General features: G+C 39.4%; 1 protein-coding gene across 2 annotated transcripts; it reads left to right on the plus strand.

Annotated features, from left to right (window-relative positions):
* Positions 1 to 789: 789 nt before the first annotated feature.
* Positions 790 to 14,330, plus strand: LOC130931369 (excitatory amino acid transporter 5-like). 2 transcript variants are annotated; one of them, XM_057860113.1, is made up of 11 exons: positions 790 to 954; positions 3,115 to 3,194; positions 3,660 to 3,875; positions 8,361 to 8,403; positions 8,481 to 8,694; positions 9,220 to 9,319; positions 9,657 to 9,890; positions 9,973 to 10,167; positions 10,429 to 10,563; positions 13,041 to 13,156; positions 13,648 to 14,330. In XM_057860113.1, exons 1-11 carry the CDS (start codon positions 790 to 792, stop codon positions 13,824 to 13,826), a joined length of 1,677 nt encoding a protein of 558 aa, XP_057716096.1. In that variant the 3' UTR covers positions 13,827 to 14,330. The 2 variants fall into 2 exon arrangements, with proteins under 2 accessions (XP_057716096.1, XP_057716097.1); XM_057860114.1 differs by having other exon boundaries at positions 13,041 to 13,146; positions 13,680 to 14,329.
* The last annotated feature ends 1,150 nt before the right edge of the window (positions 14,331 to 15,480 follow it).

Raw genomic sequence — 15,480 nt, forward strand, 5'->3', positions numbered from 1 at the left:
TGTCATGTCATAATTATGACGGTAATATGGCAGTTTTATGTCACCGAGTTCAAATAAAGTGTTATCACACTTTTTCAAAGTTCATTATTAAATGTCAAAAAAAACATTTGTCAATAGGAATCACCGTCGAAGTACAGCTTTGACAATATTTTCAAGAGCCGATTTTGAAGTGCATTCTGGGAGAAGCATTTTAGCATTACGATTAGTGTGAAAAGCAGAAACAAATCCACTTCAAACAATTCAAAACAATATGAAAAAAAAAGAGTTTTCCATGTAAAACTAAAAATTCAAGTGCAATGGGTTCAAGTTCTGACATTTTTTTAGAATGTGTATTTTTCTTATTTACTATAGTATAGCCACACAGCAAACTTAACTCAAGGCATTGCTGTAAAGTGGTTGCAGCTCAATCAACTGCGATTTTTTTGTGAATGGAAGAGCTTTGAAGGTTGCTAGTGATCTTCTCCCGCGAGCTATGAATGGAATCAGCACTTCTACTGTCTTGTCTTGAGCCCTCTTAGGTATGAGTGAAGCAAAGGTGGGAGGGAGTCTGTTGGCATGGAAGGAGGATAATCCAATACAGGCGGACTTTACCAGGAATGAGTCAGGGAACACTTACACTCTTATGCACCCGAATGAGCGTCTGACGCCGGACTGCGACAGGAATTACTTAGGCTGGACAATTTTTGCTTCTTGTTCCTGCAGTCCACCTCACTCGGCATACGAATCGGCAGGCTGCTCTCACTCAGGGGGTAGGGCGGGAAGGGCGTGGGGCTTGGACGGTCAGTCAGGATGGAGCGATGGAAGAAAATTATCCCTGAAATAATCTCGCCGAAATACAGCGCGTACATCAAGGAGTATTGTAAGAGGAACGGCCTCCTGACGTTGTCCGTCTTTGCCGTGGTGACGGGCTGTGTACTGGGATTCCTCCTGAGGTCATTCAACCTGTCGACACAGGTAAGGATGGATGGATTGATGATTGGATGCAAGAGTAGTTGAAGCTGATACAAGGGTGGAGACAGCCGTATGGATTGGAAATGTTGGCGCTGGCTCTCGACTTCGTACCCTTAACGCCGCGCATTCGTTTTCTGTTCTGGAGGCTTTAATAAAAACGTAGTCGACACACAAATACTGAGAGTCTCAGGGTGCAGTCAAACAATAAACACAAGTTTTATTGAATGAGGCACATACATTTCAGAATCTAACTCCAATATATTACCTCACGTTGTACAATCGTGTGGGCGTTTACTGTAATCAATCAAACCATTTGGTAAACAAACAGATCTGGGGGATGTTTTGTGACTTCCCCTGATTAGATTAACAAAGACTTGAGTAGACTAGGGGGTCATGTTACACCATTGTGATCTTCAAAGGAATGAGATAACTGAGCTTACTCTCATAACACCAAATGGTACATGTTTAAACTAACCAAAATGTGAATACATGATTGCTTTAACTAAGAATAAAAGGCTACATAATGCATGCAAGTAAACATATAAATGTAAGTACATAACAGAAACTAGGCTAAAACCGGGTTGTTCAATTTTTTTTCTCTGAGAGACAGAGGATCGTAAACCGGTAAAAACAATCGGACTTTAAAAATCTATCAGTAGCTGCCATTGGCGGCAATAGACATCCAATCCATTTTGACTTGGAGGGTTATCCCCCCCAATCAAACTGGATTGGACGTCTGACGCCGTCAATTGTGGTGAAATGTGATCGAGACAAGACTTCCCAGTTGAAATGGATTTGACGCTGAGAACTGTCAAACGTAGTGAAAGTGTTAAGGGCTGCAAGCAACAAAATAATCCAGAGGGATAAGGTTATTGCAAAATATAGAGATTTAAATTTGATAATATGTCCAGCGACAGCAAAAAAAAAAAAAAAGTCAAAGCAAATGACATCCAAGCTCAAATGATTACACTGGATTATTTTTAGTTTACGTTAAACAAATTACTGAAATTCGACAGTTTGCTACATTGATTTCATCGTGTCAGGTTGTAACCCCTTGGCTCATAGAGAGACATTGTTTAAGTGACTAACTCCAACTAGTGTTGAAGCTGAGAAGAGCAACAGAATGTAGGCTGTAGGGCAGCAGCTATCGATTATTTTAGTAGTCGATTAATTGATAAACCATTAGTTCGAATAATCGGATAAGGAACATGAAGAATTAAATTACCTGAGCTGAGCCTCAAACTGTATAACAAATAAATAACCTTTGTACAACAAAAGAACAATTGGCTAACTTGCATCGCAAAAGTCTGCTAGTTTAAACTTCTTTACAATGCTCTTAACAAATGGTTCGGACACATATTCCCACATAAATAGGCTAAATATACCTATAAACTATATTACGAATGCATTAAAAAAAAACATTTGCTCAAACAAAATTTAGCTTATGCTGGTCTTAACAGGGAGCACCTGGATTCAGCCATGTGAATTAAAGCAGACTAGAAGGCAGTATATCCACCCAAATCAATAAAACTAAATGCAAACACTTTCAAAATAAACCATTACAACATCACTTTAATTAAACGAATACTCAAAGCAGCAAAATTTAATTCGAATATTTTTTTTCTAATCGAATACTCGAGTTAATCGATTAATCGTTGCAGTACTAGTAGGCTGAATTGAACTCAAACTTCCTGTTGGTCATATTCAGTGATATTGTCATCAACCACAAGTGGTTCGTAGATTGGAAGAACAGAAAAATTAATGCACTCGTGGTTGGATAGACAAATGGCTGCATGGACTCGGATAGATTAATGGGGAAGTTGGCAGATGGATGAGTAAAGGAGGAAATCAATGATGAATTGTTATTACAGACATTTCAGATGGATGTATCAATAACAGACAGGCACAGAAATTGAATTAAAATGAAAGTGGCTGGATCATAGGCGATATTGTGCATGTTTGAACAGAACAAACAAATGAATGTGGGTGTTTGGAATGTTCAGGGATTCAGTTCAGGGATTGGTGGTGATTCTATGATTTGCGGTAAGCAAGATGAACCAATAGAACGATAAACAGACAATGAGACATGGCTGGTGGGGTTGGATTAGTAGTTGCACTAAAACATGTTGTGAAGTTACATATCCAGTGTCTCCCATCATTCAGGCCAAGATCTACTTCTCTTTCCCTGGAGAGCTGCTGATGAGGATGCTAAAGATGCTCATTTTACCCCTTATCACATCCAGGTAAAAAACACAACCGTCTCTGGTTGTCGTTACAGATACAAAAGTCTAACCCACAGAATATTGGTGTCCTGCTGGATATTTTGATAACAAAATTAAACATTGCCAAGACAAAATTTTAAAAATTTAAATTATTGCACAATTTACTTAATTCATCTTTTTTTAAAATCCAGCGATAGAGTATACCCCTCGGCATTGGCAAAATTATTTCATTCAAAAAATTCTGGAAAATTTGTCACACATTTTAAATAGGTAAAATTCAATAAATTAATGTTTTGCCACTCCTACTTAAGTTAATTGCAATACTGACAGACAGTTGGCTGAGATTACCCTCATGAAATAATTAAACCCTTCAAACAACTACTACTCAAACAAAAATCTTGTCTTTTTGTAAACAATTTGTTGTCGATTAACCTAACGGACAAAAACATCCAGACTAACTCCACGCCTCCTAAACTTGTACTCCAGTCTTATGTCTGGACTGTCAGCCATGGACACGAAGGCCAGCGGCAGGTTGGGTGTCCTAACCATTACTTACTACTTGTGGACCACTTTCATCGCCGTCATCGTGGGTATTGTGCTCGTGCTCATCATCCATCCAGGAACTGGCACCGAAAAGGACAGCCACCATGCCAGCTCAGGGCCTGTTATGACTTCAGCTGATGCTCTGCTGGACCTCATCAGGTAAACATCTCGTGTCCCACCTGGAAATTTCAGGTGCGCATTGTTGTTTGGTTGGGGTTTCAAAACTAGAAATCAAGTGTGGAACAGAGATATTTAGATATACTGGTATGCACTGACGTAAGAGCAATCCATGCATTTTCTGTGATTTTCAAGTCACACATGGACAAACAAATTGCAAATGTGACCCATTCAATCATTCTCAAGAACACTTATCCTATTACAATCATTGGAATAGGTTGGTCACCAGGCAAATCGGACACAGGCAAACAACCATTCACATTACAGTGGTATGAAAAACTATCTGAACCTTTTGGAATTTCTCACAATCCTGCATAAAATCACCATCTAATGTGATCTGATCAAAATCACACAGATGAAAATACAGTTTCTGCCTTAACTAAAACCACCCAAACATTTATAAGTTTTCATATTTTAATGAGGATAGCATGCAAACAATGAAAGAAGGGGGGAAAATAAGTAAGTGTACCCTCTGCCTAAGGAGACTTAAGAGCAATTGAAACCAATTTTTACCAAACATTTTAAGTCAGGTGTGTGCCCAATTACTGATGAGTGGTTTATAGCTGCCCTGCCCACTATAGAACACACACCTGGTGAAAGAAATGTCTTGATGAGAATCATTGTCAGATGTGCATCATGGCTCGGTCAAAAGAGCTGTCTGAAGACCTTCGATCAAGGATTGTTGATTTGTATAAAGCTGGAAAAGGATACAGAACCATCTATAAAAGTCTGGATGTTCATTAATCGACAGTCAGAGACCGTGTCTACAAATGGAGAGAGTTTGGCACTGTTGCTTCTCTCCCAAGGAGTGGCCGTTCAACAAAGATGATGCCAAGAGTTCAGTGCAGAATACTCAGCGAGGTTTAAAAAAAAAAAAGAGTGTCAGTGTCTGCTGAACACTTACAGAGATCACTGGCACAGTCCAATATCTCTGTGCATACATCAACTATATGTAAAACTATGGTCAAGAATGATGTTCATGGGAGGAATCCTCAGAGGAAGCCACTGCTGTCTAAAAAAAAACATTGTTGCTCATTTAATGTTCGCAAAAGGCACTTGGACACTCCGCAGAAGTTTTGGCAAAATATTTTGTGGACTGATGAAACCAAAGTTGAATTGTTTGGGAGTAACACACAATGTCATGTGTGGAGGAAAAGCGGAACAGCTCACCAACATCAACACCTAATCCCCACCGTGAGGCATGGTGGAGGGATCATCATGATTTGGGGCTGTTTTGCTGCCTCAGGGTCTGGACAACTTGCAATCATTAATGCAAGAATGAATTCAAAAGTTCATCAGGATGTTTTGCAGGAAAACTGAGGCCGTCTGTCAAAAAGTTGAAGCTAAAAAGAGGATGGATGCTACAACAAGACAATGATCCAAAACACAAAAATATATCAACTTCAGAATAGGTTTCGGATGAACAAAATACACATTCTGGAGTGGCCAAGTCAAAGTTCAGACTTGAACCCCATTGAAATGCTGTGGCATGACCTAAAGACAGCGATTCATGCCAGACATCCCAGGAATCTGACTGAACTACAGCAGTTTTGTAGAAAAGAATGGGCCAAGATTAGTCCTGATCGATGTGCCAGACTGATCTGTAGCAAATGGAAGCATCTGGTTGAAGGTATTGCTGCCAAAGAGGGGGCCACCAAATATTAAATGTGATGGTTCACTTACTTATTTTCCCCCTTCTGTCATTGTTTGCACGCTATCCTAATTAAAATATGAAAACCTATAAATGTTTGGGTTGGTTTTAATTAAAGCAGACAGTTTTTTCATCTGTGTGATTTTGACAAAGATATGATCACATTTGATAGGGATTTTATGCAGAAATGTGAGAAAGGTTCAGATACTTTTTCATATCACTGTACTTTCACGTCCGTGGACAATTTAGACCAGAGGTGTCCAAACTACGGTTTGCAGGACAGTTTTTATTGGTCTCCAGCAAATTATAAAAATATCATTAAAGATAGCCCGCACAAGAAGCTTGAGTTGAGCCTACATTCTGTTGCACTTCTCAGCTTCAACACTTGATGAAGTTAGTCACTTCAACAGTGCTTCTCCATTAGCACGGGGGTCAAAACCTGACAACATGTTGAAATCAATATATGAAACTGTAGAATTTCAGTTGATGAATCAGACCAGTAATAGCAAAGTATTCCTCAATATTATATTCCTATAACAATATTATAATATTCCTCACATATTAAGAGGGTTAGTGCACCAAAAGTGTACCAATTTCTGCCCATTTTAATGTAACGACAATATGGCTTGATAGTTCAAGTGAGATGTCCTAACATTCATCAATGTCATCTTTACTTAATTCTCAAAAAAGTTGCTATCACTGTCAATATTTACCAAATGGAACAAATAAAGTACAGTTAAGAGTCATTTTTAATTTAAGAAAATTGTGCTGTGGATGGATTTCAAGTTCACCCTTGCATCTAACGATTTTTATAAAAGCGGCCCTCAGAGAAAATAAGCTTGGACACCCCTGATTAAGAGTCTCAAAACCAGAGACAACTTCTGCAAGCACCAAGAGAACACTACACAGAAAGGTCTGAACCAAAACTCAAACGCAGTGCGTAAAATAGTTGCAATGTCATCGGGAACCTAAGAATAGGAAGCCACTTACTGGTAATCTGTTAATCCCACACTTACTCTCTCTTGTCTCTATGCCCGCTATGGTTACACTTAAGCGCAGGGCCATTCATGTAAGAGCTCCACGAATAAACTCCAACTAAATCTGATTAAGAGCACGGCGTTTACCTGCCTGCCGCTAGCCAAGGGATCTCTTGACATCAGAGATCTCTTGCGTGCTCGTACAGCCAGGGCCTGACTTTTGATGACGTACGTGGTATAAACCCCTGGGACTGTTTGCACCTTTTGAAAACCTCCATACCATTTCTTAAAGCAAGGGTGTCCAGCATTGCAAGGATGCAAGGCCCAACTTTAAAGTTAAGCGCGACAAGCAACAAAATAATTCAGAACTATAAGGATATTGCAATATATATGTTTATTAGGGTTGTCCGATTATTACTTTTTAACCAATAAACGATATCCCAATATTGTCAAACTCTAAAACTCCAATACCGATATCAAACCGATACTGATATGTGCAGTTGTGAACTTAACGTGTTATTGCTAATTGTATTGTAATGCCCGAGTGGATGCTTTAATCAAGATAAATGTAACAACTTAAAGGTTTTCCAAATAAAACAAACATTCTGTGGAGAAAAAAAAGAGAAAAACTTCAACTTAAGTTATAGAAAATACCTTCATTGATTCCTTTTCCATATGAATAATATAAATTGAAATGAGCCAAAATGTCTATAATTAAGTAAACAATTAAAATCCCAATTGAATCACATTTACAGAAAACCAAAACAGCCACTAGAGGGCGACCAAAGCATTACAAATACAGACAGGGATTCATAGGAAATGCCAATGCATAGACAATTCCCAAGATGCATTTTGATGGGCTTTTGCCTAGATTTAATTTTATTACTTTTCTAGTTTTCTTAGTGACTTTTTCTTTCTGATAGTTTTTTGTAATTAGTTTATACTTTATAACTAATTGTTTTTCAATCATTTATTGTTTATTTAACTTTTGCACCATGAATACAAATGGTCTGTTGACACAACAAATCCACAGCATCATGGATTTCAGTTGTATCAATTTTGATAGGCAAAACTACTATTCTGTACATATTTATAACTCATATGGACAGACAAATTGGACCTACATGTTGGACCTATATATATACATACTGAAGTCAACTTATATGTAACCTTGAAACCAAACTATATCAAAACACCACTTTCAGTATTATGTGATATAATTATTAATGGCTTATTAAGGCTGACATTGTCAGCTAACTGATAATATCGGACAACTCTAATATTAATATTTTGAAGATGAAAACCATCATCAGAACAAAGAGAAAATTTAGAGGGACAGAAAAAAAATCACAACCAAGATAGTTCAATAGCTATATCACATTTGATTATTTTTCATACAAATTTATGTGGAAGAAATAACTGAAATTCTACTGTTTCCTACATCAATTTTAACACGTTCTCAGGTTTTGAACACTGAGCTAATGAAGAGGACTACCTCCATTCTAGTGTTAAAGCTAAGAACTGTAACAAAATGTAGGCTGAACTCGAGCTTCATGTGCTGGCCATATTCAATTATATTTTCGTAATTTGCTGTGGGACAATAAAAATTGGGTAGCGGGCAACGGTTGGCCCGTGGTTTGTAGTTAGAGTCACTGCAGAAGTGGAAAAAAATGGCTTTCCCTCTACTTTTGTTTTGCATAAAAAAGAATTACACAAATGGTCAAGTACCTCATGTACAAAGACGATATAACAAACAGGCACAGATCCTCTATCCTCTGCAAGAAAAAAGGAATGTTAATTAATCATGTTATAAACGCTGCTAATGCTTCTCTCTCTTAGGAACATGATCCCTTCTAATCTAATCGAAGCAACCTTTCAACAAGTAAGCAAATCCAATTGAAAAACATCAAAATGAGTTTGAAATACCTTTGTGTTAATATTTTTGTTGTGGTTCCACAGTACCGGACCGACTTGGTGCCGATCGTGCAGAGTTCCAACGCGAAGGAGTCTCAAGCTAACTACGTGTATGTCATGCCTGACTATCACAACCCCCGCCTGGGCCACCCGGTTTTCCTGGACATCACGCCGGCGCCCGACATCAACTACAAGATCGTGCCCAGCACCAGCAAGGGCATGAACGTCCTGGGGATTGTTATCTTCTCCGCCACCATGGGTGAGAGAGGCAGTAAAGGGATGAGTTTTGTGCTGCAACGATTAATCGATTAGCACGAGTAATTCAATGAGAAAAAAGATTTGAATTAAATTTTACTGCTTCAAGTATTTGTTCAATGAAAGTGGTGTTGTAATGGTTTGTTTTGAAAGTGTTTACATTTACTTTTATTGATTTGGGTGGATACACTACTCTCTAGTGGTGACAGTGAATATGACTTAACTCATTTCACATGGCTGAATCCAGCTGCTCCCTGCTAAGACCAACATAAGCTATGTTTTTGTTTGAGCTAATGCTTTTTTAATGCATTCGTAATTTAGTTTATAGGTATATTTAGCCGTTTGTTTGTGGGAATATGTGTTTGAACTATTTGTTAGCTGCAGCCCTAGATGAGTTAGTATTTGAGGAACTTAAATCTTAAAGTCTAACATTTCTGTGTTGTGGGGGTGGGGGTGCAGACATTAAGGATAAGATTTTTGGGGGGAGCTCTGGTTCGGTGTACTGAATGTTAAAACTGTGTGCTCTCAGGGTTGCTGCTTGGGAAGATGGGCGAACGAGGGGCACCGCTAGTCAACGTGTGTCAGTGCATCAATGAGTGCGTCATGAAGATCATTAACGCAGCCATGTGGTGAGAAACACACACACACATGCTTGCCTGAAAAATAAACACAGAGCACAGGCAGATTAGATCCAAAAATAAATGGCACAAGGCTCTTCAGTAGTACCTGGCTTGCCCTCACTGACTTGACAGTAAGAGTAGCAACCTCGATGTTTGTTCCATGGAAGTTGTATTACTCTGGGTCAATGCTGAATATCTCAGTTTTTTTTTTTTCAATTTAATGTTGTTTTTGAATGGCCATAAAGTCAGTGAATGGTTAATGTTCAGAGTAATGACAGTTAAACGTTGTTTGCTGAAGCAGCAATCATTGTTTGGTAACCCAGAAAATAATGATTCCATCCATTAGGTACTTCCCCTTTGGCATTGTCTTCCTGGTGGCTGGAAAGATCCTGGACATGCATGACCCAGCACACCTGGGAGAAAAGCTGGGCATGTACTTCATCACGGTTCTGTCCGGCCTGTTCGTGCATGGCCTCATCTTGCTGCCCCTCTTCTACTTCTTCTTCACACGCAAAAATCCTTTTAGCTTTATTAGAGGGCTTCTACAGGCTCTCGTCATTGCCTTGGCAACGTCTTCAAGGTAAGTGGGGTTCGTATGTTCGACCAGATCTAAGGCCTGCCTGTTCTGATAGTGACCCGAAGTTCTTTTGAATTTATTCCAGCTCAGCCACTTTGCCGATCACCATGAAGTGTCTGCTGGAAAACTGTGGAGTGGACCGGCAGATCGCTCGCTTTGTGCTGCCCGTGGGAGCCACCATCAACATGGACGGAACGGCTCTGTATGAGGCAGTGGCAGCCATCTTCATCGCTCAAGTCAACGAGTATGACTTAGACTTTGGTCAGCTCGTCACTATTAGGTACGGAAAGTTTTTTATACAAAGTGTCTGAAAATGATATTCATTTTCTAACAGTAAATAACTTTGGCAGAAGTCACCTTGTATAAAATTGTATCTGAAGAGTATTGTCCATCCAGATAAGGGGAATGCAAACTAGTATCGACATTGAGTTGTGAAACCCACCTCATACTTTAAGTCCGTTGGGATAGGCGCTGTTTTTTTCCTGAATTTCCTGAATCGAAGTGCCTGCATTTGAAGCATCTTGAACTTCTTTCTCCGTAGCATAACGGCAACAGCAGCAAGCATTGGCGCAGCTGGAATACCACAAGCTGGTCTGGTTACCATGGTGATCGTCCTGACCTCTGTCGGGTTACCGCCTGCTGACATCTCTCTCATTGTGGCCATTGATTGGGTTCTGTAAGTTCCACCGCAAAGCACTTTAAAGTGCCTGTGACACAATACATTTTTTTTTAAATAGCATTATTATGTAAATGAAAATAATATTTTGAGACGATTCGACTATATGCAACTATTTGGCAAAGCGCAGATGCCGAAAAATGAGTTTTTGATCTGCCATTTAGCCCCGCCTGTCATTATAGCATTCTAGCGCCTCCATTTGGGTGATGACGCGGGCAGAGTAACGATTTCAGCTGATTTAGAATTCAGCCCAATGGCGAAGATTCAAAACGAGGAAAATGCTACAGAGAGCAGCAAAATGTCATCATTTTTATCTACCTACTCCAATATTTTTATAGGCTATTCTTTTTTCCCCAGTTGCTAAATAAATTGTATGGTCATGAAAAATAAATCTTCTGCTAAATGGAATATGAAATATTAAAAATGCATTTATTCAGTACGACAGGGCTAAATTACTGCAAAATGGTCAAAACTGCCGGCTTCTTAAACCTCCCGAACAGTGTTTTATGCCACTGGAGTCCAGCTTTTGTCATTTCCCTGCCCCAGCTTTGGAGAAGAAGGAAAGAGCGTAAACAAAACAGGAGGGGTGAGAGCTATGCAACATGCTAACCCGGACAGAACGGCTCTTCCAAATCTCTTCCTCGCCTTGCAAAAACGATAAATCACACAAAACTACCCCGACTTATGTCACACACAGCGGCTGGGTTGATTGGCTTCACCGATCGGCCAGCCCCGGGTGGCGTCGGCTCGTCATTCTGCTGTGGCCCCGGCAGGCAAGCAGTGCTCATCGCCGGGGACGCAGAGGGGAATGAACGCATACCGGCCGATGTCAGTGCACGTTGCTGCCCGAGCCAAAGCCGAGTATTGCACTCTCTAGGCAGGCACGTGAAGAGGGCAGAGTGGGGTTGAAGTCTCGACACAAACGAGAACCGCAGACGAGAGCGGGGGGGGCTCCCTTGGCCCAAGCCGAGGATTGCATTCTATAGGCGGGCACGCCATTATCGGCTGGCGACCAAGGCATGCGACAAGCCGCGTTCTCGGTAGACAGGGGGCATTGTCACCCACAAAATACAAGCCACCCTACTAGTATTTGACATAACATAAAACACTTAGCTTACTCACTTGCAGTGTTGTTAATTTTACTTTTAAAAAGTAATTAATTACAGTTACAAATTACTTCTCCCAAAAAGTAATTGCGTTAGTAACTCAGTTGCCTGAATTTAAGAGTAATTAGTTACTTGGCAAAGTAACTAGTGATAATTTTCGTGTTTTTTTTTCTCAAAAAAAAAAAAAAAGGGTCACACAATTATATTAGTATTGCGATAACTAGATAGTAACCTTTGCTATGTGTGGAAGTCATTTAAAGTTGCGAATCAACCGTTAAAGTTGTTAAAATTGCTCCCGCTATTGCATTAGTTCCCTTCTGTCTACTTTCAACATGTGTAAGTTTTAAAACTGCTTCATCATTTAAAGATAGATTTAAGTCAAGATTTTGCCGGTTTAGGACCATTTTAGATTAAAAAAAAAAAAAAAAAGTAGGTTCGCTAGGAAGGATCTCTACAACAGAGCCTTCCTGAGAGGTCTACTGCTTTAAGATGGCGGCTGTTTACTAACGAATGTAGGTCTTAAAACATGTTGCCAATGCAGCCGTGTCTATCTTTAGCATCTAGTTCTATAATATGTGATATCTACCGTATCATGTGGGCGTAGTTTGTAGGCTACAGTCAGGTATTATTGGAGCCACCTAGCATCGCGTTTGCAACGGCGTCTTCCCCACTCCTGCTCTGCTCTCTCGTCTCCGTGAGTCCGTCTCTCTGACTTTTTTTATTTAACCAACTTAGTCATGCATAGTAACGCACGCCTTTCCCGCCTCAGTAACGGTAACAGCGTTGCCAAGCAGAGAAAAGTAATTAATTAGATTACTCACTACTGGAAAAAATAACGCCGTTAGTAGCGCCGTTATATTGTAACGCCGTTATTAACAACACTGCTCAATTGTCATCCGTCCAATGGCCTCTTGATTGCCAGACTTGTTTTGTCCATTCATTACGGTAAACAGGATCTTTTGGAAGTCCAAAAAGCCCAACACCACTCTCCCTGGTGGAGCAACAAAAGCCTGCAGCACATTGGGCTGGCGTGCTGCAAAAAATAAGCAAACTAATTTTGCAAAATCAGCTGAATCTGCAGTCCTTCTGCATTTGATAGTAATGGCTGTATTGTGAAGATGATTAGTCTGCTGATGTCACATTCGCCTTCTTTCTCAAAACAAGAAGTCAGTCATTTTCATGGCGCGGGATTAACAAAATTGAATAAATATATCGATCGCTTCCACACAAATAGCAGTCCATTTTATTCAGGAGCATAAAAATACCACGTGTAATACAAAATAAACATGCTTTTTCGTGTCACAGGCACTTAAATGCAAGATATTTTGAAAACCGTCAGATGTGTATATCACAGTCTCTCATTTGTTCCAGCGATCGCTTCAGGACAATGATAAACGTCCTCGGGGATGCCTTGGCGGCTGGTATTATGGCACATGTATGCAGGAAGGACTTTGAAAAGGCCACAGCTGCTGCACCAGTTACCACAGGTGCCGTCACTCCCACCATTGTCAATAATGGAGGCTCATCCAAACGGGTAAGAAGAAACGCAACTGAAATACTCTACATATCTGTCAATAGGTTTTGGCCTCTTAGTTTTCAGACCGATGGACAATTTTAGAAGATTTAGACATGGAGTTTTGTGTTTTTTAGGATTTCAGTTAAGTTTCTTGATTTGGGTTAAGAATTGAGTCATTGATTTGAAGTGGTTATATAGGCAAGTCATGGATTGCACAAGGTGGAATAAGGGTAACAAATATTTGTTTGTGCATGTATAAAATTTGTAGGGGTAATGTTGGGTTTCTGGGTTTGCGATAGAATTCACTAAGGGCTTAACCATTTCTAAAGGTAAATTTAAAATTACATTTCTGTTTTATGATTTGGTGAATGACTATGGTTGGTTTCTAGGTCAGGTAAAATGATTAAAAAATTAAGTCATTGTTTAGGTTTTAATTTTATGACTTTGGGTATCATGAATCAGCAAGACTAAAAAGTTTTGTTTTCTCCCAACAGAGAGACACTGTGATCTCCGTGGGCAATCAGAGCGTGGCACTGTCTGATGCACCATTGATTGCCCACCGCTGTGATTTCATGTTTGAGGTTGATGGTGATAATATCCTGGAGAAACCAATGGCCTGCTACAACCTATGCCAAGTATGAGTAGTTGAATTCTTAAGTCGGACCGTCAGGACTGCCTTGGACAGAAGTTAGAACACTCACCCACCTCACAGGAGAGCAAAGAGAACTATCTAAGACTAAAGACCAACTTTCAGTGCCATTATCCCCCCCCAAAAAAACTTTCATTACTTGATGCACCATTTTGCTGTATCTCTCAATGGATTTCTCAACGAGCATCTTCAGCCATTTAGAGAAGTGTTGCTTCAGACAAGTACAGTAGGCCTGTGTTCATGGTAGTTTATAATTTTATCCAGTTGCCTTAACTTGTGTCGTGCTGAAACTGCAACAGCTGGCTGACAGCAACATTTGTCATTGTCACTTACACACATACACACCATAAATAGCAACATCTTCCTAGGAGTGACATGAGACCATCAAATATTTTTTTTATACCATTGGCTATGTATTTTTTGTGCTTGTTTTCCAATTAAAAGTTGGTTCGCTCCACCTGTCTATTTTGTTAGTTTAAACGTCTTTTTAACGATTTACACTATTAATGTCTATTCTTCAGGTTAACCGCAAGTTAGGGCTTCCTTCCAGTGTGAGCAACTTTGTTCAGAAGATGACATCTGCATTAGTTTCTCATAGTATGATTTTGAGCATTATTGGTGTACGCAGACGCCCTCTAGTGGTTCAAAACTAATTCAATATATTAGAACGTCTTCTTACAAAGCAAGCATATGCAAATCTTATTACATTAATATATGAATATATGTATGGCAGAAAACAGTCAGGTGACTTGAGAAGTTCCCCTCTGAGACCCCAATATGGCCAAATTTAAAAATTGTTCTATATGCACGTGATATATCATTGGAAAGCTTAAAATCTCTACTTTTGGGGGGGAGAAGAAAAATTTTGAACAGAGCATTTAAAAAAAAAAAAAAAAAAAAACATTTAAACAGCAAAACCCTAACTGGAGGTGAGAGCATGAGAGCGTAATTAAAGACGCCATGATTTTAATGAGACATAATCGCGTACTTACCTCTTTTCAATCCAAAAACTAAGTAGCATGTATCACTGCGTGTCAAGACACAGCTGTGAATAGCCACAGCCGGGTTTTGGGGGGATTTTATGGGTGAAACATGGTAATATAACAAGGGTCGCGATGCAGAAATCGTAGACATCAAGGAGTGGTCGAGATTTTCTTTTTCATATATTTATGCTTTTAAAAGTTTTTTTCCCAATTTTTCTTTGTTTGGATCGATTATTTAACATCTAAAATATTGGAGAAAATGCGAGTCACAAAAAAAAAAAAAAAAAAAAAAAAAATACAATTAAGCGTTAGTTATGAGGTAGATACCCGTGACTTTTTTTTACAGACGCTATTTTTTTCATTGTGACGAAATTTGTTTAGAAGTTTAAAATATGCGAGTGAATAATGCGCCATGAATCCGCTCTGGCAGCATATACAGTGTATCACAAAAGATAGTACACCCCTCGCATTTCTGCAGATATTCAAGTATATCTTTTCATGGGAAAACACTGACAAAATGACACTTTGACACAATGAAAAGTAGTCTGTGTGCAGCTTATATAATAGTTATTTTGCCCCTCAAAATAACTTAAAATATAGCCAGCCATTAATATGTAAACCCCTGGCAACAAACATGAGTACACCCCTTAGAAACTACGTAAA

Source organism: Corythoichthys intestinalis, chromosome 15 (assembly GCF_030265065.1).
Source record: "Corythoichthys intestinalis isolate RoL2023-P3 chromosome 15, ASM3026506v1, whole genome shotgun sequence".
Taxonomy (NCBI): domain Eukaryota; kingdom Metazoa; phylum Chordata; class Actinopteri; order Syngnathiformes; family Syngnathidae; genus Corythoichthys; species Corythoichthys intestinalis.

Excerpts from the sequence above, each read along its gene's own strand:
- LOC130931369 (XM_057860113.1), top strand. The coding sequence starts at position 790 with ATGGAGCGATGGAAGAAAATTATCCCTGAAATAATCTCGCCGAAATAC. Across the intron at positions 9,320-9,656 it reads ATCATTAACGCAGCCATGTG|GTACTTCCCCTTTGGCATTG; the intron begins GTGAGAAACACA and ends TCCATCCATTAG. Across the intron at positions 10,564-13,040 it reads GTGGCCATTGATTGGGTTCT|CGATCGCTTCAGGACAATGA; the intron begins GTAAGTTCCACC and ends CATTTGTTCCAG.